Below are 23,195 nucleotides of genomic sequence, written 5' to 3' on the forward strand. Positions count from 1 at the left end.
TTCTAAATATGGCATCTGCAATTTACTAAGTCTCCCTTTCACTTAATCCAATTACAGAAAGCAGAAGGAATATCAACAAGTATTAATCCCTTATATGCAAAAAGAACACTTTTTAGAAGCCTTCTGTGTTTTTAAATATGCTGTCACTCTTGGCTGCTAAAAATCAACAATTTCATGCATATTTAGCAATCTGCAAAAGAGTCCTGCAATCTTGTGTACTAGTCAGCACTGTGCATTCTTTAAATCTTCACATCTGTCTACAGTTACAGTAGTGAATTCTCTTTCCAAGGGTGTTTCTGGTCTGAGGGATATCACATATCCTTGAAACAGGGAATACTGTTCTCTTTTTCCCCTAATCTCTCTCAAAACAGAAACAGCTAAAGGAGACCACTGTATCTACAACTTGCCAACTATCTCCACAAGTTGGATGGTGATTGGATGTTCCCCAAAATCACTTCCTATACACTATCCACTCAATAAAACTGAACCCTTTTGTAGCTGCCATCATAATTTTCACTATACAGTTCATTTTCCAAGAGGTAAATAAGGGTCTGCAAGAGAGCATGAAGATTGTGTACAGTATTGTTCTTGCACAGCAAGTGACTGACAGAAAACAAAATATGGGGCTTATGGTTTGGAGATTGCTAGCCCCTTCTCACAGTCATGACCACAAAGGTTTTCTGTATATCCACCAGGGGTCACCAACACCACATTACAAACATTCCATAGCATGGTATGTAACTTTATTCTTCTATCATAATAATTTAAAGTATTTACACACTGCACAGTCACTCTTTTACACAAACATATACTTATTGGTATATCCATGAACCACATCTAAAAGGTTGTTGCAAAGACTGACACATTGTGGGGTTTCCAAGCATAAAAATAAAATTTGAAGCCTTCTAAAAGACAGCCATTTGGTGCGTCTGTGAAAACCAGTGTTCCCTCTAAGCTTAAGTTCTCCCCAGAGACCATTCACTAGCTTCAAAATATCCATATGTTTGGCATTAACTAAAGCTCTCTTGGCTATGGTGGACTTCAAGAACCAACATGTGCAAATAACATTTTCTCAAGAATTCCCACAGCAGGAACAAGAAAATGAAATCTACTTAAAGGAAGTACTATATTTCTGAAATATTACTTATCTAATTGTGAGCCTCTTGGATATTTGTTTAGGTATATGCATGGGATTTGGGGACACAGGAAATTAAGTAGTAGACAGACATCATTTACTATGTGCTTGCTAGAAATTCTAGCTTGGTTCCCCGAAATTCATCCACAACAAGTTTAAACTCTAGCCACTAATGGGGAAATTCAGCCATCCAAAATATGGAGATCTCTTCACAATGTTTTAAGCAGCAAAACAGTTCTACTTTAGACCAGGACTCAGATTACTAGCAGTCATTTTTGGACTGGGTTGACCTGAAAGGTTTCAAAACAGGAAAGTAGGCAGCAAATGGATTAGCTATAATGCTCTAGCATGTATTATTGGTTGGTCTTCCACACTGAGTAGACTGAGTAGACAAACCAAATATTTTTTTTTAGAGCTTCTTAGGCTAATGCAGGTATTGCATCTTTCACCCATTCCAGGAAGGAGTTAATTGGTTTCTCTGCCAACAGCAAACCTCTATAAAATGCTAAACTGATAGTCCTGAAGCTATTTAGACATTATATGCAAAATTACAAGTATTTGATTCTTAGTCATAAAACCTTCTTTACCCAAATGAGCGACTCCAGCAAGTTTATGTACTGAGTTTTATCAGAACAGAAGAAAGACTGTTTGAATTTGTTATTCACATGGCAGAAATTCACTAATCTCATATAAACTCTTTCCAAAGATGGAACAGAAACAGGTCCGACCTGTTACCATCACAAGCATGTTTTTGTATCAGTCTTATTTCTTTTTGAAAAACAGGTCAATAATCTTTATATACTAGAGCTGTGCTATTTTCTTGCAGTAATTCAAGGCAGTAAATTGAATCAATGGCTAGTATCACCTTTATTCCTTTTTTGTGTAGAGAATATGAGTGGGAGGCCTTACCTCTATGTTCTACCACCCAAAACAAAAGCGTGGTTTACAGGTCACTTAACAATAACCCTGTCAACCAATTATATCATGCTCAAAGCATTATGAAGTTACTTCAGAAAAAAAGGAGGTGGACTGCTATGACAGGAATTCTTAAAACAGAAGAACAGTTATCCTAGCACCTTCTGATATAACTACTTTTCCCACATGATTTTAAAAAGTCAGGTGCTCCCCTAGAGCTAAAGTAGCTAAACAATCCCTATTGCACAAATGCATTGGAATGAAACCAATAGTACTAACTTAGGAAGAGCAACTTCTAAAAGATCATGCTACCAAGTCTGTTCTACCCACACGTCATAGTTGCTTTATAAGAGTCATTAGCAGTCACGCTTGCTTTCTTTAATGTTAGTATGGGAATTTTTGTTTTTGCTAATGCAATGGAGAAAAGAGATTGTTTCACAGACAAAATAAAGATTGGGTTTTGAATGATCCAACTAGAGACAACAGTAAAATACCACCTTTTTCACAAGAGATGAGTAATAGCCTTGAGAGTAATTAATGATGGAAGGAAGAACACCCACTGAAAGGCATTAATATAAAAAGGTTTTGTAAAAGTAGGTAATGCTTAGAGGGACCACTGGTTGTGGTGTATGTACATGTGTATATGTATTATACATAATGACCCAGAAACACATAAATATTTAATATATAAAAAATAAAGTGCTTTCTATCAGATCCCAACTCAGGGACATTATAAAACATTTCACCAACTGCAAAACAAAATTGATACAAAGAATACTACATCCAACATATGTGAAAACAGTAACACAATATGTACAGTCTGGTGGGCGTCCCAAGACAAACATCCCTTCATATACATGGTATATACATATATACTCTTAGCTTTTACCTCAATATATTATGACAATATATATTTTAAAACTTTGTTATAGACAAAAACCCTACAAAAATGCAACAAGGATCAAGCACACAAGTCCAAGACTAACAGACAACTTGCTTCCCTTGACAAAGCCACCGGTTCCATTGTTAGGGAAAATGTGCCAGCGCTCTTTCCTGGGATGCAGTACCTCTACATCCTGCAAGGCACTGTGGGCTGCTGCTGTGAAGTTGGCATCACCAGTGGTGAGCAGGTCAAAGACACATGAGTAAAAATAGATGTCCTTCACTAACATCTTCTCGTGGCATTTGGTAGTGGCACTCTCCAGTGTGTACACAGAGCGGGGCTGAGTGGAGCCTGCATGAGGAGGAAGCTGCCCCATGACAGGCAATGGCAAGTGGCCACTGTCATCAATACGTTCACTTGAGGGACAACCATTCACACACAGCTGCAGGTCTTGGCTTTCTTCGTAAGCCATGGCCAGCTCTTCTGGCATACGAATAGCCAATGTAAGGTAGCGCCCGTGCTGGCGCACAAACACAGTTGTACCAATGTACCTGGCATGCATTTCCACGTATTTGCCACTGACTTTCTCCACAATGCGCAAACTCTTGGTGTCACCATCACCTCCACTTGTTGTTCCATCTACAAAAGCTGCTGGTAAATCGTCGGTCACTGCCTGGTATACCTTCTGATCTGTACAGTCTTGGTATGATTTAAAGATAATAGTTATCTGGAAGATGAGAAAAGAAAGAAAGTTAGAAGGAAAAAATTCATCCTGGTCCATTATCGCAGTTGTAGACTGGCCACAATTAAGGGAAAAAAAAAAAAGGTACCCATGTTGGTCATCATTCACACTTACAGCCTGGTAAACTCATCTAAAAGCATTCTTAAAATTTTAAAATCAACATCCTTGAAGATGGTGACTGTTAAAAAGAGCTATTCTTAAACTAGTACCAAATACTACGAATACTGGAGTCCAGCAATTGCAGAGGAGCTTGGGAAAGGGAAAGGTTGGGTATTTCAGTAAGATGACTCCCTCCTTCCTAATGCTTTTTTAAAAACAAATTTGGGACCCCTCTGCAGTTGCAAGGAGTTGCGTGCACCATAATGCCCATACCACAACACCTTGTGGTGCAGCCAGTTTCTGCCCTTGAAAGAAGTGTATGCCCCGATGGAGTAAGTGCAAGGGGAAAATCGGTAACCTCCATGTTCTAATTCTGACTCCTTCACTGACTTCATGATCTTAGGCAAAGAAATGGCTGCGCCCTGCATGTTGCCAGGATTCATAGATTTCAGAGACATTAGGGCTGGAAGGGACCTCGGAGGATCATTGAGTCCAGCCCCCTGCCTGAGGGGCAGGAAGTCAGCTGGGGTCATAGGATCCCAGCAAGATAAGCATCCAAATTTATCTTGAGGGTGTTCAATGTAGGTGCTTGAACCACCTCCGATGGCAGGCTGTTCCAGAGCTTGGGGGCTCAAACAGTAAAAAAAATTCTTCCTTATGTCCAGCCTGAAACGGTCTTGCAGGAGTTTATAACCGTTCAACCATGTCATCCCTTGGGGCGCTTCGGTGAACAGTCGTTTGAGTTTAAGCTATGGTAAAGTACCGTGGAACTACCAAAGTGATCAGCATTACTTCTGCCATCAATATGAGCAAGCAGCAACTAGTCACACACTTCCCTGGAAGGAATCGCGTCAAAAGTTGTTTATTCGCAGTATGTGGATTTATAAGCCTCGTAAACTGGGCAATTTGACACCTCCAGTCCACCAGCCAAAGAACATATGTATTACAGACAGAAAGGGAAAATAAAACAGGTGGCTTACAAGCAATTGTGTGGAAGTCAAAGAGACAATGAACAACGATCATTTGCTTTTAAGAGGTGACTTACAAAACTCAAAGTTTATGCCAGTTACTGCTCTTTTGTGATTCCTACAAAATAACCTCAAGTCTTTAAAAGGTTATTGAAAACAAAATCCAATAGAAATAAAAGTCCTCCAGTCTCAGTCTTTGCCGGAGGAAGCAAATAATGTATTGGCAATCTGAGAACTTTGAAGAGGATTTTTTTTTTTTTTTTAAATATCATATGTGAATGCAAGTAAATCTGCAGCTCCCTTCTCAACTGTGAAGTGACTGAAAAGGGCTTAAAAGGTCCCTTCTTCTCCATTCCTCCTCACTGGAAACAGGCAGGATTTGGGTAACTATCGTCAGCCTTGACATATCCAGTCTATGTCAAAGTAGAAGGAGAAAAAAAACAGTTGTTTTCAGCGCATCATTTATGCACATTCCCAAAAGCTTCAGAATATTACAAAAATGCATTATAGTGGACATTTTCCAAATAACACTATGCATTTCTTTAAAATCTTTATTTTACAGCAGTCTTTTGCACATTTTAATTTCAGGTAAGCACCACATTTGCACACAGCAGCTTTGGTTTCTGGCTTCTCTGCTCACAATAAGAGTTAAAAGGGTAATAAGAAGCTGGATTACAGACAGTCTGAATAAACTCCATCCTCTTGGAGAAGAGAAACTAAAACATTAGTTTTGCACCTACATACATGCCTGTGGTAAATAAGAGTGAAGTCTTCCTTTACTCCCCCTCCTGCTCCAGAACTTCTCCAAACACAAAATACCGCTACTTTAGTTTTAAGGTTTCATTTGCTCCAGTTGGTTAACATTAGCACACACAGCACTAGCCATTTTAATTCCACATGCTCCCACCGGTGCTGTCTGCCTGGAATTTTCCAACCGTTCTCCTTGCTTTAATCAGTTAGTTATACAGCTAGCTTGAGACCAGCTGCAGTCAAGCAATCTGTTCAATTCATATCCGTAGGCCACAGTTGAGACTGAAGGGCTTTGCTCAAAATCCAGACAGTGTACAAGTACTTTCCCTGAGAAATTTTGGTGCTTCTGTCTCCTACAGCAAGACACCATTCCACTTTACAACATCAAAATTTGGGCCAGGACAACACAGGAGAGATGCACGTAGTACCATCTCATGAGTCCTTTGTTCCCTATTTGACTCCAGTGCCTCATTCAGCAAATGAAGTTCCAACAAAAAGAGTGCCTTGTAAACACAGATGAATCTAGTGGCCCTACACACAAATAGCAAGGCCGCGCACAACTGTTGCTCAACAATGGCCGAATGATTTACACGCCTGCTGAAGTGAAGTTCTGTATGTCTACTCAGCACCTGTGTGAGTGCGGTTAGCAGTACAGATGGCTTTACTTACTCCATATAATAACAGCCCTCATTCTCTAACAATCATATCAATTTGCTCTATGATTGAATTAATTCTCTCCAGCAGCCACGCAATTTGTCTTTAGTTTTTCAAAACTAAAATTTAAAGTCTGTTGGTACTGCTTGCAGATGGATGCAGTCTCTCTTCCTGGCGAGCACCATGAGGAAGTCTGGATGTGGCCAATGCACTTTCTCTTCTTACAACACTTAAACAAAGGACCTTGCAAAATGAGAGGAATCAATACGGAACAGTCACTGGAAGGTCTCTCTGCTTTTTTGATTCAGAAAACAACTCATGCATATGCTCAAGGAAAGAACAAAGGCCTCCAAGCCCATTTAAGACTTGTGACGGTGCTATACAAGGAATGTGAGCTGAATGGCTATTAGAAGGTCAAGGCCTTCACATATAGCCTGCAAGGTCTCCCAGCTAATCTATTTGGGACTATCAATAAGGCCATTTAGATGTGCTCGGGCCAGAGGATCTGTTTTCAAAGAGTGGCCCAAAACACATGCCTGGAACGGGAAGATGTGCTACATACAGTCCAGGCCTAAAGGTTGGGTCAGGAAGAATGGAGATACCCAGGGCAGAGGTGTGCAAAATATGGCCTGCAGGCCAGATCTGTCCCACAGAAAGGCTTTGTTTAGCCCGCAGCAAGTCCCCCAGGCACTGTCTGGTGGTGGTGTGTCCTGCCGCCTCTTGGGCATGCAGCAGAGCAGCTCCATGGCTTGATTGCCTTCCTAGGCAGCCCAGGCAGCAGCTCTGCTGCTGCTGGCCCCAGCCTTGTAGTACCAGCAGGGACCTGCATGCATAGCCCTGCCTCGTGCCCAATCTGGACCTGCTTGCTCAGGCTCAGCAGCAGCAGCAAGGGACAGAAGCTATTGCTCAGCGCAGGAGGAAAAAAAAGTGTCCCCTCCCCCTCACCACTGCCAGGCTCTTCCTGCTGCAGCCTATGCTGGGCTGCCCTGGGTCTCCGCTGTCATCATTGCTGCCTCTGGGCTGCCCAGTGGGGCAGCAGACAGCTCCCCACAAACCCCATACCCATCCACACACACACACACACACCTCCCCACCCATATCCCCCCAAATATACAAAAGTAAGACTCCATTTTGAACTAGAGGTGATTGCATACTATATGCACAGTGCAAATGCACACAGATCAGGACAAAAATAATTTTAAAAATAAAATTAAAGTATGTTATTGTGGATGTTTGATTTTTAGTATACAGGTTTCCCTTGCTTTATGCTATACATGCATTCCTGGAAAACGGCACATAACTTGAATTCACATAAAGGGAACCCACTTGACAATGTAACAAATAGGGATACGTTCCAAGACCTCGACTGTACTGACCCCCAGACCCATTTCTACCACTTTTACAAGACACTTCTGGTACTCGCCAACAGCAGACAGCATGCATAAGCACAGGGCACTATCATAGTGCGGGTGGCAACTACAGAAACACATGTCGTAGACAACGAGCGAGGAGCATAGATCTACACAGCAGACTATATTCTGGTGTGTGTCACTCCCACAATGCACCACACAAAGCAGCTGACTGCAGACTTCCACCACACTGATCGCATAAGAGTGAATTTACCTTGCATATAATGAATTTTTGGTATAAAAAGGGTCATCGCATAAGAGCGAATTCGCACATACAGAACCTGCATAAAGCAAAGGAAACCTGTATAATGTTGGGTTTTTTTTCTGGTTTCAAGATAGCAAACCCCCTTCCCAAAAGAAGCATTTCTGGGGGCAAGGAGAGGGACTTCTGGTGGCATAGATCAGGGGCTAGGAGGCAGGACTTCTGGTCCCATGATGGTGACCAGGGGATAGGGCACCTGTCAAGGGGCAGGGCTACCCTTGAGGCCCTTGGCAGCATACCAAAACCCAGTAAGAAGCCCTCCAGCCAAAATAATTGCCCACCCCTGCCTACGGGCCTCCCTATACTATGGCAATCTATTTCCTCTCCAACCCAGCCCTGCTGTAGACTCCAGGAATGGAGTACAAGTCAATTTCTCCCCAATCTCATCACCAAGTTGCAGTTTAACAGTTGCAGATATCCAATCCTTTATTATTTCATGAGAACTTTGCACCTGATTCTACCATTTGTTACATTATTCCCATATCTATTCATCTGTATACTGCACGTAGTGTGTAAGCTCTCCCACTGCTGTTCTCTTCTGTTGAGAAGAGGGTCTCCTTGTCTCATCTTAAGGCATAAAAGAATTTCAAGTGCCAGAAGCACCTTTTGATATTATTATTATTATTAATAATAATACTAATAAAAGGTGCTAACAAACAAAATCAGTGCTCCAGGCACACACAGAGCTCTTTAATTACTGCAATTAAAGTCAAAAGCCCAAATAATAGAATTTCTCCTATTCCCACTCCCTCTGATGGACAAAACTATACCACTAAGAATTAAATTTGTATCCAAAAGTCATATCCCCCAGTTTTGGGCAGCTCAGTGTGGCCTTAGGTATTTTATTTGAGGATGAAAAAATGTGTATTGCTAAGTATTGTGCGAAAAGCAAAACATATTTGAGGGGTCCGAGCAAAACTCTCTCTGCTCTAAGTTTACCAATCGTGATCACAATTCTCTACAAACATAAGGCTCTTATGCATAGATCAGAAGCTGAGTTTTTAAAGGTGCACTTTCCCACAGCTCAGAGGAACTACCTGTGGTATCTTACTGCCTTTCTCAGATTTCTCTGGACTACAGTAAAAGCACATTTTTAAATGTTTCTCTCAATATTTTAAAAAAATAATCTGTCACCATAGTTTAGAGGAGTCCCATAATGCAATTATGGTACTACTGTCCAAGTCTAGTAGGTGTGGTTGTATGTTATTTCAGTGCAGAGTCCCACAACTGTTTACATGTGGTCTTTCCACAACTGCAGAGAAACAAAACTTTTACATCTTTCTCCTGCAAGAGGTAAAGCAACTGCTTATAAGGCCTTAATTTAACTCTTGCATTCAGTTCTTAAAATATGCTGAAGTATTAGTAAAAGGAAAGAGGAGAGTGTTTTATTCTGAAGAGTTCAAAATTTTTCAAAAAGGAAAAAAAAAAGGAAAAAAAGGTGGGGGTGGCCAATGGAGTTTCTAACCTCACAGTTGCATTTTTTACCTCTAAAAAATGGCTGAAGCAACAAAGTACCATTACTCTAGGAACAGAGATATTGGGTGGGGAAAAGGGGTGCGATTTTTGTATAAACGTGTTTTCAGATCCCCCAATTCAAATCACATTAATGCCTACCTCTATTACAAAGCATGAAGGGAGATAAAACTTGGCCAGTTTGGGGGTTTTATTTGGTGGGGGCTTTATTTGGTGGGGGCAGGAGGGGAGGGGTGGGAAGGGCTTGATAGAGAAAGGAGAGGAGGAAAAACAGAGTTATGGTTTAAAAAATAAACCCACTGTCAAGATTGCAATTATTGACATTTAGTCATCACCCTCTTCCTCTGCTACGCCTGTTTACCTCATCTATGGACTTTCTAATAGTTTCCTCAATCTCCCCCAAAACATTCAGGTCTCTTCCCTCCCTCCTTTTACAAGTTAAGGAAACTGAATACACACACACACACACACACACACACACACACACACACACACACACTTACTTATACATGTACACTATTACACACATAAGCCACACATATCCACACTGTGTCCTTGGAAACTTTTGAGTAGTTTCTGAAATAGTAACCCTCAACACACCAGCGGTATTGCTTGCTGGTTTCTATGAACTAATCCATATACTGTAATAACTCAATTTGGCACGTTTGCACTATACCACACCATTTATTATTGATGGATGATACTGCCGTGCATTTAAAACATCAATGCCTTTGTTAAACATTTTTCTCCCCTTCTTTGCCTACCCCCTTCCAGCCAAACTACTCTGGCTCTCCTCATTCATTTTTAATATTACATTCCCTGGTATCTTCCCCAACCCTCCCCACAATGATATACCAAGTACAAATTTACTCCCCCATATCTAGAAGGCAACATTAAGGACCTAATGCAAGCAAATTCCTACAAAAATCCACAAGGGGTTTTGCCTAGATGCCAGAATAAAAATCAGAAAACAAAAAACAAACCAAAAACCTCTTCATTTTGAACTTGCAAAAAGCTAGTGAATAAAAGTATTTACAGCCCATCAAAACAGGGAGGGTTGGGGGCAGGAAAGGGCAGCAGGGGGAAGGAAACGGCACTCAAGTGGTTAAAAGGTGCCAACTGATAAGATTTGATTAATTTTTGGAGGGCTGTTCCCATTAAAATGTAGGAGATCCATTATGCCACGAGCCTGCTGTGAGGATGGGGCCAAGTACCTTCATTGCTCCATGCCCATTTTGGTCCTTGCCCATTCAGATGATAATCCTTTCAGGGCAGGGACTGCACTGTGTAGTCATTTGCAGTCCAGCACAATTGTGCTTAGCTGGGTCCTACTGTAACATGGGTAATATCAATTAGTACCACACCCTCTTTCTTCCATCTTCTCCCAATGCAGATAAAACCTCAGAGTCCCTGCCTTGAAGAACTTACAATCAAAATTCAAGTACATAAAAGTCAGGCTAATTTAAGGGGTGAAAAAGAACGGAAATTATGCAGTTATTCAAAGGCTTAAACACTTGAGTTTATAAGAGCAGAACATGGTCATTAAAGTTGCTTTTCCCTCATGCCACAAGAAAATTTACTACCGCTTCATTTGGTGAGAAGTAGCAGCATGAAAACAGAGGGATCCAGAGGCAGGTATATCTAGCTGACATATCTATATATCTTAGCAAGGCACAGCAGTCAGGCAGACTGCTGAATTTGCAGTTTGAATCAGCAGAGGACACACACTTCACTACTTCGTTCATCTTGAACATGAGATTCAACATGAGTGTTTATTAGATCTTCAGTTTTAAGTATAAAATCCTATATGCACTGAAAGGAATGGCAGCATCTTTATTTAGCTTTAGCATGAAGGGAGAGAGCTTTTCATGGAAGGTACAAGGGTGTACTGGGGAGGATTATGTAAAACAATGTGAGAGAGTTACAAAACCAGCATTTTAACAAGGGACGTCATGACACTAGGGAACCTTTTAATGTTTGTTCAAGTTTTACAACCTCAGTTTCCCTGGAATTGCAACAGATACAGTAGTACTGTCAAGGCTGGCATGCTCCAAAAACTGACCTCTCTTTTTCCAGCCTTGGCCAACTTCTTTCTGAAAGGACACCTTTTAGTTCAACTCCTCTTCTGCCTCAGGAAAAAGGCAAACATTTCAGCTGTTATTGTCTAAGAAATGTAAATATGATGAAAGCATCACAACACTCAATAATAAAGCAGTACAGGGGGAAGGGAGAAAGGGAAAAGCCATGAAGACCAATTATGATGGTGATTGAAGTACTTTTAGAGCCAACACTGAAGTCAGGAGATTTCATCTCCAAACTTATTCTAACAGAGATATAATCTCTGGTGAAATCCTGTTGAAAGTCAGCAAGTAAATGTGAAGGGATGAATTTAGCCCCCAAACACTCAGTACAGGAAAACTCCATATACTGCAAGGTATATGGCAGTTGCTTTTGTGCATCTAGGAATGCGAGCAGGTTGTGTGCATGAAAACAAGATGAAGGAGCTCACACCTGGGAAGAGGCACCGGTGACCCCCAAAAAATCATAAACAGCCCACTTTGTCACCGAGTTAGATCCCAGAGAAAAAGGGATTATTACAATAATAGTTCATTGCACCACTCCCTAGGATTCAGCTTTCCTTGATGAGCAGTTACTTGAATTTCTTCTTACTTGAGATCAATCACCAAAAGATATTTAGGCATTGTTACTATCAAAAGAAGTGGGGAAGACTACGGGATTCATCAACACAGAGCCTGGGGAGTACAAAACAAAGATGAAAGCAGGGTTTAGGTTTTAGGAGAGATTTTGGTTTTGAATCTCTTTTGGAAAAATCACTTAGGAAAAGCTCCTGAATCCTGAGAGAAAATAACCTAATCAAGCAAATGGGTCAAATAGCTTTTTAGGGCTATTTATATACAGCCGTATTAGTTTCAACTCTATTAAGTAACAGGACCATCATAACCACCACTTTCTGCTATGTGATCCTTAACAGGTGCTTGTAAAGTTGATACAGTAGTAAAATACTCCCCCCTTTCCTTTGAAAAGGGATGGTGGGAAGAAGAGAAGTCCTCCCACTCCTCCCCCACCCAACTCCAAATAAACATGTAAAAATTAAGAATGCAAGTCAACAGCCAGGCAATCATATAATTAAATCCACACCTCTATACATGAGGAAAAGCCACCCACTCATGTGTACCTCAGCACCATCCCTGCCCTGCCCCAAAACACAGATTAACTGCATGAAGATAAAGGATTTTCTGCATTCACAGTTGTACATATATAAGCACCGGTAAGAAATCAAGCAGACACTGATTGTTCTGCATCTGCTTTTACTAGTAGCAAAGTTCTCTTTCATTTTAGTCCCTGCTCAACTAGCCAACCTTGAGACCACATTTATCTCCTCAACCATATTTCCCCACAATCTCCAAGCTGCTCCTCAACAACCACTTCTAAAAGGAGCTTCCAAAACAAACTCATTTCCAAAAAAGGGGTACATGCTTGTTTCTTTTAGAAACACATCCCTCCTCTTTTGTTCCACCACACAACAGACTAGCTATCACTTAAGTCATGAGTCCTACTCAAATAGGACTTTCTTTTAATGCCCACTATGAATCCTTAGTAGTGGAAGCTGGGCATTTCACCAATACTTCCCATCCTTCCCCTTCCCTCCCTCCCGCTTCCCCAATACCAAAGATCTGGAAAATTTGCAGCAGTTGTGTGAAAGACGACCAAATGGGCATACAACACTTCTAGAAGTGATGGAAATACAAGGTTCAATATGAAACACACTGGGAAGCTACTCAGGAAGAAACTTTCACTTCCAAAAATCTGTGCTTTATCCCAAGAAAAGGCAATAAGATTGTGGCTGCAGAGGTCTAGTCTAAATCCTTTTCCAAGTAAATATTTCAACTCAGTTTAGAGAACCAGCACATACCTTCCAATTTAAATCAGCAGCTGCAGGCACAAACGGCTATCTGGTGCTTGAAGAGTCATTTGACCAGATCACTAATCAGCTTGCACAGCCATCCACAGAAATGACTTGCACAGGCAGGATGCCTCAGGCCTTTTACCTTTAGCCCTTTTTGGTATGTTCTCTTCTCTTAAAAGAATCTGCTAGACTGTTGCAACTGGACTTACTAACTCAGCTAAGTTCTGCACTGAAGACCTTCCACACATTTCACCCAGAGGTAAATTTTACCATTTCTGGAAGTTAAAACCAAGTTCATCTTGGCCACAGGAAACAAGCTTGTAGAGATCAAAACAATACCGTCTGTGGTCAAGAATCCGATGGTCCTGCTTCGAATGACAACTGAATGGTAACTACAAGAGGAACATTTTTAATATTAATTATTCAAAGGAGGGTAAGTACAGTGAGCTTAGTCCAATTATATTTTCTCCAGCTAAAATGGAAGCCAGATTGCAAAATATATTAAAGGGATTTTGGCTGGGAGAGACAGACCACTTAACTTATAAATGTTTCTCTACACTTCTTTCTAATGCAACTAAAAGGACAGTGTTGGAATCGAAACCTTTTGATTATGCCCACCATAGCTTAAACTTGGTATTTTTCCATTGCCTGCTTCCAGTGTGTCCGCACATCCACCCAAATAAGAACAGACATCTTCTGTTTCTGATCATTGCTATTTCAGAAGAAAGGTCTCTACAGCTGAGAACAAGCTCCAACATCATTTTCTTTTGCTACGTGTGGAGAACTAAGAACAATCTCATTAAAAAGATTAAATACCATTTGACTACCTGAAGAAAGAATAAAAGGGTTTTCTTCCCTTCACCCCACTTCTCTGCAAAAGGAAAGTAGAATCTTCTCATAATATACATACATGGCCCCAATTCCCCAAATATCTAAGCACCTAGAACATCTTCGTGTTATTTATCCTTGGAGTACTATTATCCCGATTGAGAAACTAAAGGCATGAAGCCTCTAAATCAGTGTCCCCCAAACTTTTTTGCTGCAACCCTAAATCTGGGTTGTGACCATGCGCCGACTCAGTCATGCTTGGCAGCACCATCAGAGCCCTGGCCAAGCCGGGATGGCAGGGGGCAGTGGTGGCGAGGGCTGTGTGGACCATGCGCTGGGGGAGTCCCGCAGGCGAGAGGGACGGAGTGAGGGGTGGACTCCCCGTGACCCTGATTTGGGTCACGACCCGAGGTTGGGAGCCACTGCTCTAAATGATTTGCCCGAAGTCAGACAGAGTAGGAACTTGAACGCAGGTCTCTCAATCACTGGGCCCATTATTTCTCCTCCATCTGAAAGGCACTCGAGTCTCACATCAATGGGCACAGAACAAATATAGGATTTGGTATATTTGAAAGAAAGGGCCAGAGAATATGAAGCTTTTAATTTAGTTTCTTCTGAACAAACAGATGTTATTGCTGCCAGCATCAAGAACATGCAAAGCTGTGACAGACAGACATTGCCAACAAGTACCAAGTACACACCTAACAAGGTGTGTAAACAAGGACACACCTTCCTACTTGGAATGGCATTTTCCTGATGCAGGAATGAAAGGAATAACAGCCTGCTTTAGCCAAGAAAATGGGAGTGAAGGCCCTACCAAAAATCAAAAAATGATAACTCCCTAGCATTCTTCACTCTGCAAACTTGAATAGCCCACTCCAGCCATCATCGTTTCACAGGCCTTGTAAGTAGGGTAGAGTTCTGCAGACACAACCCCTTTAACTACTGGACAGGTTTTTTTCTGGAAAAATTTAAAAGTAGTTATTGATGACCAAAGCCATGCATGCCCTACCTATCTACTGAGGTGGAAAAAGGTAATGGACACAGCTGATGGTGTTATATTAGCCCTTAAGGAAACTATTCTAACAAGAAGCTGAACATGGAAGGAGTTAATCATTCCCCCAGATCTACCCAAATTCTCAAAGCCCCATATCTTTCTCCTCAAGAGAAACACGTAGAGGAAACTTTCATCCTATGCCTTGAATTTTCATTCATTTGTTCATTCCCTGTGAAGGGGAAGCAAGACACCCCACCAAGTGGCATTTGATCTCATGTAGAATTTGGCTGAAGATGAGTTTTTGAACAGTAAGACCAATGAAAACAACCTCTATATAGTGGTTATTCATATATAGTGTTTACAACCCACAATACTACACAACTTTTCTAAAGCATGAGGTTCTGGAAGTCTCATTGGTGAGAAATGGGCTTGCTTCTGTTTATGGTTCAGAGAACTGCAGAGCAAAGTCTAAACAATCCAAAATTGGTTTAAAATGGATTAATCCAAATCACCACCATTGGTAATCAGTTTTGAAGTTATTAACCCAAGAAGCCCTTTAAACGACACCCAACACTAAACCTGAGAATAGTATGATAAGAAGACATGCTACCAAAAAGTAGTGGCAGAAACCAGATGCAACATGACAACAAGAAACATCTTCTAGGGATTAATCCTGCACTGACAGGATAATTTAATACACCTTTTCTCTCTCTTTCATAGAGTCTGCTTAGTAAAGAAGTCTAAGGCTCAGAAAGATGCATTAGACAGATTGCAACATACATCTTGCAAAGCTTCTAGCACAGCAGGAACTAAGCTTTCAGTTCCCACAAAGAGGTGTTCCGATAAGAGTTTGATTGCCTGGCAAGGAAAGAAAAACCTCAAGTATTGCACAGCAACTAACGTGGTCACTGGTGCCAATAACAGTCCTTCAGATGTTCTAAAAGGAACCTCACCACTTTAATTGCTTCTGCATGTTTAACTGGCCTGCAGGTGCTCAGACAGATGAATAATATTAATGTTAAAAACTGAAAATAGTTAAAAAAAAAAAAAAGATGGGGGAAGGGGGGGGGGGGACACTTTCAAGTTGATGTAATGTAATCACTAATACATCATGTAAACTAGCGCTTCGACTCCAGATTTTTATTCTCTCAAATCCACTTGCTCATTTTGCTTATGAACATAAAACTTCCATTGGAACAAGTTACAGCAGTCTTTAACAACAAACTGAAACCAACAATATTGCTCAGAGCTTGAAGGGCTGGGGTGGCACAGGCACAAATGCACATGGTTAGCAGCCCAGAAGTCGCAAGTTTGAGGCCGTAACAGAAAGGATCACAGCCCAGTCCTGTTTAATGAGTCTGCCAATTTTGCTAAATACTTTGCTAAAACATGAGGACATGAGAAGGAAAGGAAGGCTCAGAGCCACAACTTGACCGCATGCACACACACGCACTCCATTTTTCATCCTAACCCTATCAGGAAAACCTCCCTCTGGTAAGGATATTTTGTGTAGTCACTTGGCAAAATTTTGAACACAACTGCCTTTTCACATTGAAGCATTACTACTTCTTGTGTTCCTAATTTTAAACATCTTGAAGAAATAGCTTCAGTAAACTGCTTTTTTTTTTTTAAAGTTTCCAAGTTTATTTTGAGAAGCCGATGAGGGAAAACATGCCTCTTTCAGGATTCATTTTGGAATGCAGATTGTGTTCTGGGCTCAAGCCTAACTTAAAAGCATCCCAATTTTTGAATTCTTAAGAGCCTGTCTAAAATTAGTTCCATTACTACCCAACCAAGAGATCCGTCTCACTCACAATACTGTAAGCATTAGATGCCCTATCAGAACACAACAAGGATCCAGTACTCAACAACAAGATTGTTTTTCAACTGCACAGTTGCTTCCAGGTTAGGTTTGCAGAACTAGATCAGCTCTGTATCTAGCAACAGTAATGAGAAAGCCTCAAGACCAGACTGATATTGGTACTCAAGCAGGGTACAGAATCGTTTAGGTGTTTCCTCATACATTATCAATGTGTTAGTATTGAAAATCACCACTGTTAAAGGGGTATGTCAGCTTGAACTGTTTTCAGCTGATTAGTCTCAGAAGACCTTTTTTGATACACCACTCAAGATTTAAGCCCAATTACTCCCCTGGACATTTGGGATAGGTCAAAAAGCAACATCAAAACATGCCAGGGCCCATCCCTCTTTTTTTTCTCTGGATACACACCTGCTTGCTGCCCTTACCACTACTATAAACACCTTAATTGGGGATGAAGGAAGGGCATGAATGATAAAACCAAGAGTGAAACTGCCTATTCAACATGTTGTCAAATGCAGAAACATTTCCCTCCATCAGCTGGAATAATTGCCATACTAAGGATCACTTAACAATTTGGACACACACATTTCTGAGATACAAAATTATCCAGTCACTGCCACGAGGTCATGGGACAAAGATATCCACTTCAATCCTTCTTCCCCTTCAAAGTTTTACTCTCTTCTTCTCCTTAGTCTTTGTTAAGAGGTTTGTATTCTTTGGAACCTTTCTGTTTGTGCTAGACTCCATGGAAATATTGCTTTGCTTATAACTGTGCAGTTTGGGGAATTAATGCAGTACATCTAAAAATAAACACACTCCCCCGCCCCCATACACTCAACACTACAGCAAACCGGAATTCTTTGGCACCATCCAGTTCCACCTATGGCTGAATTAATATCATATCCCCTCTTTACAAGTTTTGAGTAAGCCAGAGATACCTTTTCATTTAAGAGCTCCTCCCACTGCACCCCACCCCACCCCAAAAAGCCAATTGCCTTTAAAAAAAAAAGTAAACCCCTGGTTTTCAGTTTGTTAGCAAGCTATTGCATAAGATTCTACTATTGTCCTTAAATTTGAAAATTAAGTGTTTCAGTCTTCATAGCACAAGGTTTCACACTCTTCTGTCATTCCTTGGAGATCTCAGTACAGCAGCATCTCCCTATACCTGAAGAAGGGTGCTTGTGCCTGAAAGCTTGCAAAGAACTTTGTTCCAACTACTCAGCAGGTCTAATAAAAGATATCACATTTACCCAAAGAACCTTGCCTGCCTATGTCCTTAGACCAACATGGCTACAACCAAAAACCCTGCAGATTTCACACACAGCATTTAGAAATATAAACACAGTTGCGGGGGCAGGGAAGGGGGGTGGGAAGAGTTGGGAAGAACAAAAGTATAGTTCATACCTTATTTGTAGCAGTAGCACTGGATCCTGGGACCACAGGCACATTTGTCACTTGCACTGATAAGTAGTTATTGTCTATCAGAGGCCAGGCCCCTTCCACCTTGCATGTCTGAAAGTGATCCTTAAAAGTCCTAAGGTGGGGATCACCAAACAAACCACAAAAAAGGTAGACAGGAGGAGTTTGCTCCCCTCCCCGATGTTCTCTGGCTCCTGTACGACTACTATAATTGCAGGGATCGTGGGTAACTTCAGGGTTAGTAGAGGACGTCGGCCCATCCTTGGAGCAGTTTCTCTGGCTCATGAGGTCACTGATCCCTAGCACAGCAGAATGGTAGACTAGGTTTCCACGACAGACTTTGGAATTACGATAGGTGCAGGCTGCATATGCCCGCAGGGCCTTGCAGAACTCCAAATCAAAGCCATCGATTGCAGGGTTCAGATGCGACGTTAATGATACAAAGTCTGTGGTGCACTTCTGGATTCGACATGGTGTTTGTAGCTGGCAGTCACCTAAGCAGAAAACAGAAGGCAAAGAGGTATCAAGTATTCTAGAGTACAACTCATTATATTTTTTTCTAGATACTAAACGGTATCAAGCTTAAGGTTACTTATGACAGTCTCTTCCCTCTTTCTCCCTTGAGAAATTTTCTGGAGAGAGAAAAAAAAAATAGAAAGTTCAGAAAACACTGCAGGGATACAAACTGCCTTTGTCAAAGGCTGAGGTGACCCAAATATGTCTTAATTTTCATGAAGACAATAGCAGGTAAGTAACGTAAAACACTAATGCCTGCCAAGTATGAGCCAAGCATTTCTCCTCCAGATTATATCAATACGACGTTGCAATTCCATGCTTAAATTAATCAGTCAACAACCGACTCTCCCATTTAGTCTTTCAACGCTTTTCATGATGAGCTGGTTAAAGGTGTTAGTTTTTTTGGTAAGTCCTATTCATGTGAGGGGAACAAGGCAGAAGGTAACTGACAGGTTTGAAGAAATAACCTTATGCTCCAGGAAGTGAGTTGAATGAAACAGAGATCAAAGTCACACCCTGCTCAAGAAAGGAAAAATACAGGCCATAAAACTTAGATTGTTTGCATTCTTGGGCAATGCCATAGCCACAGTTTCAGTAGTCCTTGCTACAGACAGTGAGAAACCCTACACCTGCTCAAACGTACAGTTGTCAGCTCTAATAGCCAAGCAATATAATAGTTCAAAGAAAAAAAATATCACAGTAAGTGCTAAAACACAGGCATTAAATTTACATTACAGTTTGCACAACTATAGCAAACAAGTTTCACCTCACTTGTTCATTTAGCTTCTGGAAAGTGAGTATTACCTAAAACCCCAGCAAGGAAATCTGTTTCCCTTGTCTCCTCCTCTCTTCTTTCAACATTACTGTCTTGCTCTCAAACCCACCAAGATGGACTGTGCATCTGATATTACTCTTGAATGTAACTAAGAAACTACCTAAATTGCAGTTTTCACAGAAACTGCTAAAAACAGTATTGTCCACGATTGCTGGGAAATCCGACATTGGCTGCAATTTCCCATGAAATCAACCAAAAAAAACAATCAGTAGCGAGACAGACTCAGTGAAGGTACCCTCTGCCAATCAGTGGTTAGGGGCAAAGAAAGTGGTAATAATGTAGACTGAGTAAAGGCACCCTTTCCTCTCACCAATCAGTGCTGAGGAGCAAGGCCACCAGGGTCCCTCCAATCAGTGGTGAGGGGCAGGGCCACTACAAAATGCCTGCAAAAGTCAGTTCTGCACACTGTGAGCTGGCTACAAAAAACCCGTGGTCTTGCTGCAACTTAGGTAGGTCCCTAAACATAACACTTACCACTAATCAACTTTTGTGGGAAGGGAAACAAGACACCACCCGGGCCCCTGGGCAAACAGGTGCTTGGAGAAAGATGGCCACTTTCCTACGGGTTATGGAATGAAGAAATGGGAGTTGCCAAAGGTGGGGACTGAACCTATGTTAGAATTTGTATGCTTCCCCAAAGGGAAAACATGCTTCACTGGAATTAGAACTAGAATTTGAAAACCCTGAATCAATGCATATTACATAATAGTATACTACAGAAAAAAATCCAACCATGCTTACTTGGAGACATGAGCTAGGAACCCCCCTCCCCCCCAAAAAAAACCACATACTGATTTTCAAAACTGCACTGAATAGGGGAAGTTATCAGTTATTCAACAGCTGGTGTTGAAAACTTGGGAAAAGAGCATGTAAACACCAACTGGAAACTGGTTTTCACAATGCATATGTTTGGGAGAAACATCAACCTCCCTACACACAAGTCCTGTTTTAAGAAGTGTTACCTTAAAAGGCAATATGATCTAAATACCAATTTGCTTTTGTGTTCTAGCATTATTTGCAGCACAGTAGGAGCACACAGGTGCATGCACAAATACAGAAGACAACAGTTCCCATCGCTAAGCAACAACAATATATGGGAAGAACAAAAGTTTGAGAGAGAGACTTTCCAAATTTTATCCAGAAGTCATTGTATAACCTTAGCATTTTAAGACAGCTATACCCCATCACCTTCAGGATGTGAAGCAGGGGGAAGACTAAGCTAATACTTATTTTACAAAAAGTTACTGCAAGTAGTAGTCAGAAGTACTATATTCCACATCCAGTTCAAGGAGCAAGAGTTACAGGCTTAAATCCAACATTTACATACTTCCCACCCCACCACTGTATATTTGCCAGGAAGGTATAAAAGTATGTTTTCAATATACAACTGTTTTAGATGAACCCTAAGCTTTGCATAGTTTACATTTCCCCAGACAGGAATGTTAAGAAAAAGGAAACCTTTGAAATGTTATTCCACCTTCTTTACACTTAAAAAGTAAGACTCCTTCCCACACTGAAGTATGCTTCTAGATAGGTTTGCTATTAGAAAACTGACAACAATATTAGTTTAAGTACTCTGCAGTCTAGTTACATTAAACTTATTTCTACTCTAGAGTATTCACTGTTACTTATTTTTTTAAGAGTTGTAAGATAGGGAATTTCCATTTCTGAGCAAAAAGAAACATGAGCCCTACTCCAGAGAACAGGACAGTTCAAATAAATCCCCAAACGATCAACTTTTTACTAGAACAGATATCAATACTGAAATGGCCACTAGAAGTTAAAAATGACTAGTTTTAAGACTTGACAAAATATCTGCTCAAGCATCAACAGCTTCCCACTAAAACATGTGGTACCCATTTGTTCTTTTTATGAGCTATAAAATTCAGCTGTATATACATGTGTTTGTAATTTCAGTCATAAAATATTAAGATTAAGAGGGGGCGTGGAAAGACTTATCAAAATAACATGTACGTGTGCATGCTAGGATAGAGAAGGTAAAAAAACCCCAATATACTCTGATTATATTCTTGTTTTCTCTCATCAAGGCCCCTTTTTATACTCCACCCCAATTTTAACTTTTTGTTGCTCTCTGGCATCACGGTATAAGAAGCTGTGTGTGTGTGTTTGGGGGCAGGGGGATCCTTTAAAAAAAAAAAAAAAAAAATTTTGGTTACAAGTATAAAAGGTGAAATACATATAAAAGGCAGAGGGAACTGAGCAGTTCTGTGTAACCTTAAAGTACATTTTAAATCCATTTGTGATCTCAAATTTAAAAGAGCTAGAAGAGAGAAAAGATTACCATTTTCATCCCCTATCCCAAGATGACCCTCCTTTATCACGACTAACCCACATTGTACACCCAGAAATATCCAGTGTTCATGAATTTATAATGACAATGAGCACTTTGCCTGTTATGGGTAGCTAAAGTAAATGTCTTGTCACAATGCCAAGAGAACACGGAGTAAAAAAACCCAACAAAACACAGTCTCAATGATCTAGCCAAGAAAAGCCACGAAGTGTACGAGTAAGCAAGCAGTTTCTCATTTGATCTTCATTCAGGAAACACAAAGCTTGACTAAAAACACAAATACAACAGCTTTCTGCTCTAGAGGAGGAATTCAAAATTTACAGGTACATGCTTATAAAATGGTTTGGTTCCAGAATCCAAATTTAAAGCTTAACTGCTTCAAGATGCCATTTAGAAACAGGCTGAGCACAGCTCCTCCATTAACACTACAGATGTTTTAGAAATCCTACGCCAAGTTCCTTCCAAACAACATCACAAAAAAAAAAAAAGTTCCGAGGACCATCACCACACAGATGGCAAGTAAGCAAGAAACTCTACTAAATTCTGCAGAGGACCAATCTTGCAATCACTTCAGCAGACGAAGAACTCTACTGAAACTATAAACATTTTAGAGGAAGAACTAACCAAGAAAGTAAAAGCTCTTTCAGGACCAGACCTTTATCGTGGCAATGGACTTTATGGAGGGCTGTAAAGTACTACCAATTTTCATAACCTCCCTGAAAAGACCCATGTAGCAACATTATCAAAATAGCACCAATTTCTGAGCCAAACTCTGCCAATTTGCCATGGTTAACCTGGTAAAGAGATAAAGCTTATACCAGAGTCTTTTCTATTCCAAAGCTTCCAGTCACGTCAGCAGAGTTTTCACTCCAGGAACTCAATCCAACCGATTTTTCACTGTGACCCATTTGCTTGAGCTGTCACAGAATCAAGTGAGTGCCCAATTGGGAATGATGTCTTTAAAAAACACAAGAAACGTGAACTCATAAGGATTTTGTATCACTGTCATCACAAGTAACGGGAGATACCAGAGCATAGGTTTCTCCAGGAAAGAGTCCTCAAGAGACACAACAGGGATGACCTTATCCTCCAAAACGATCAGAACAAATAAGCAAATCAGCAGGTCCAGCTGACATCAACGCGTGGCAGAGTGCAGAACAAAGCCATGACTCAATGCCTCTTGATATGATGCTGGATTTTTATTACACCACGTCAATTTAAAGCCAAGGATGTGTTTCCTAAAAAGGCT

General features: G+C 40.8%; 1 protein-coding gene across 2 annotated transcripts in view; it reads right to left on the reverse strand.

Annotated features, from left to right (window-relative positions):
• Positions 1 to 721: 721 nt before the first annotated feature.
• Positions 722 to 23,195, reverse strand: part of RGMB (repulsive guidance molecule BMP co-receptor b) — a 28,775-nt gene continuing 6,301 nt past the window's right edge. For both annotated transcript variants that reach the window (XM_019483948.2, XM_019483954.2), the window contains 2 exons: positions 18,270 to 18,778; positions 722 to 3,660 (listed from right to left, as the gene is read on the reverse strand). In XM_019483948.2, coding sequence (XP_019339493.1) covers positions 2,992 to 3,660; positions 18,270 to 18,778 — 1,178 coding nt within the window. In that variant the 3' untranslated portion in view covers positions 722 to 2,991. The remainder of the gene's footprint in view (positions 3,661 to 18,269; positions 18,779 to 23,195) is intronic.

The sequence above is a fragment of the Alligator mississippiensis genome, chromosome 3, assembly GCF_030867095.1.
Source record: "Alligator mississippiensis isolate rAllMis1 chromosome 3, rAllMis1, whole genome shotgun sequence".
NCBI lineage: Eukaryota > Metazoa > Chordata > Crocodylia > Alligatoridae > Alligator > Alligator mississippiensis.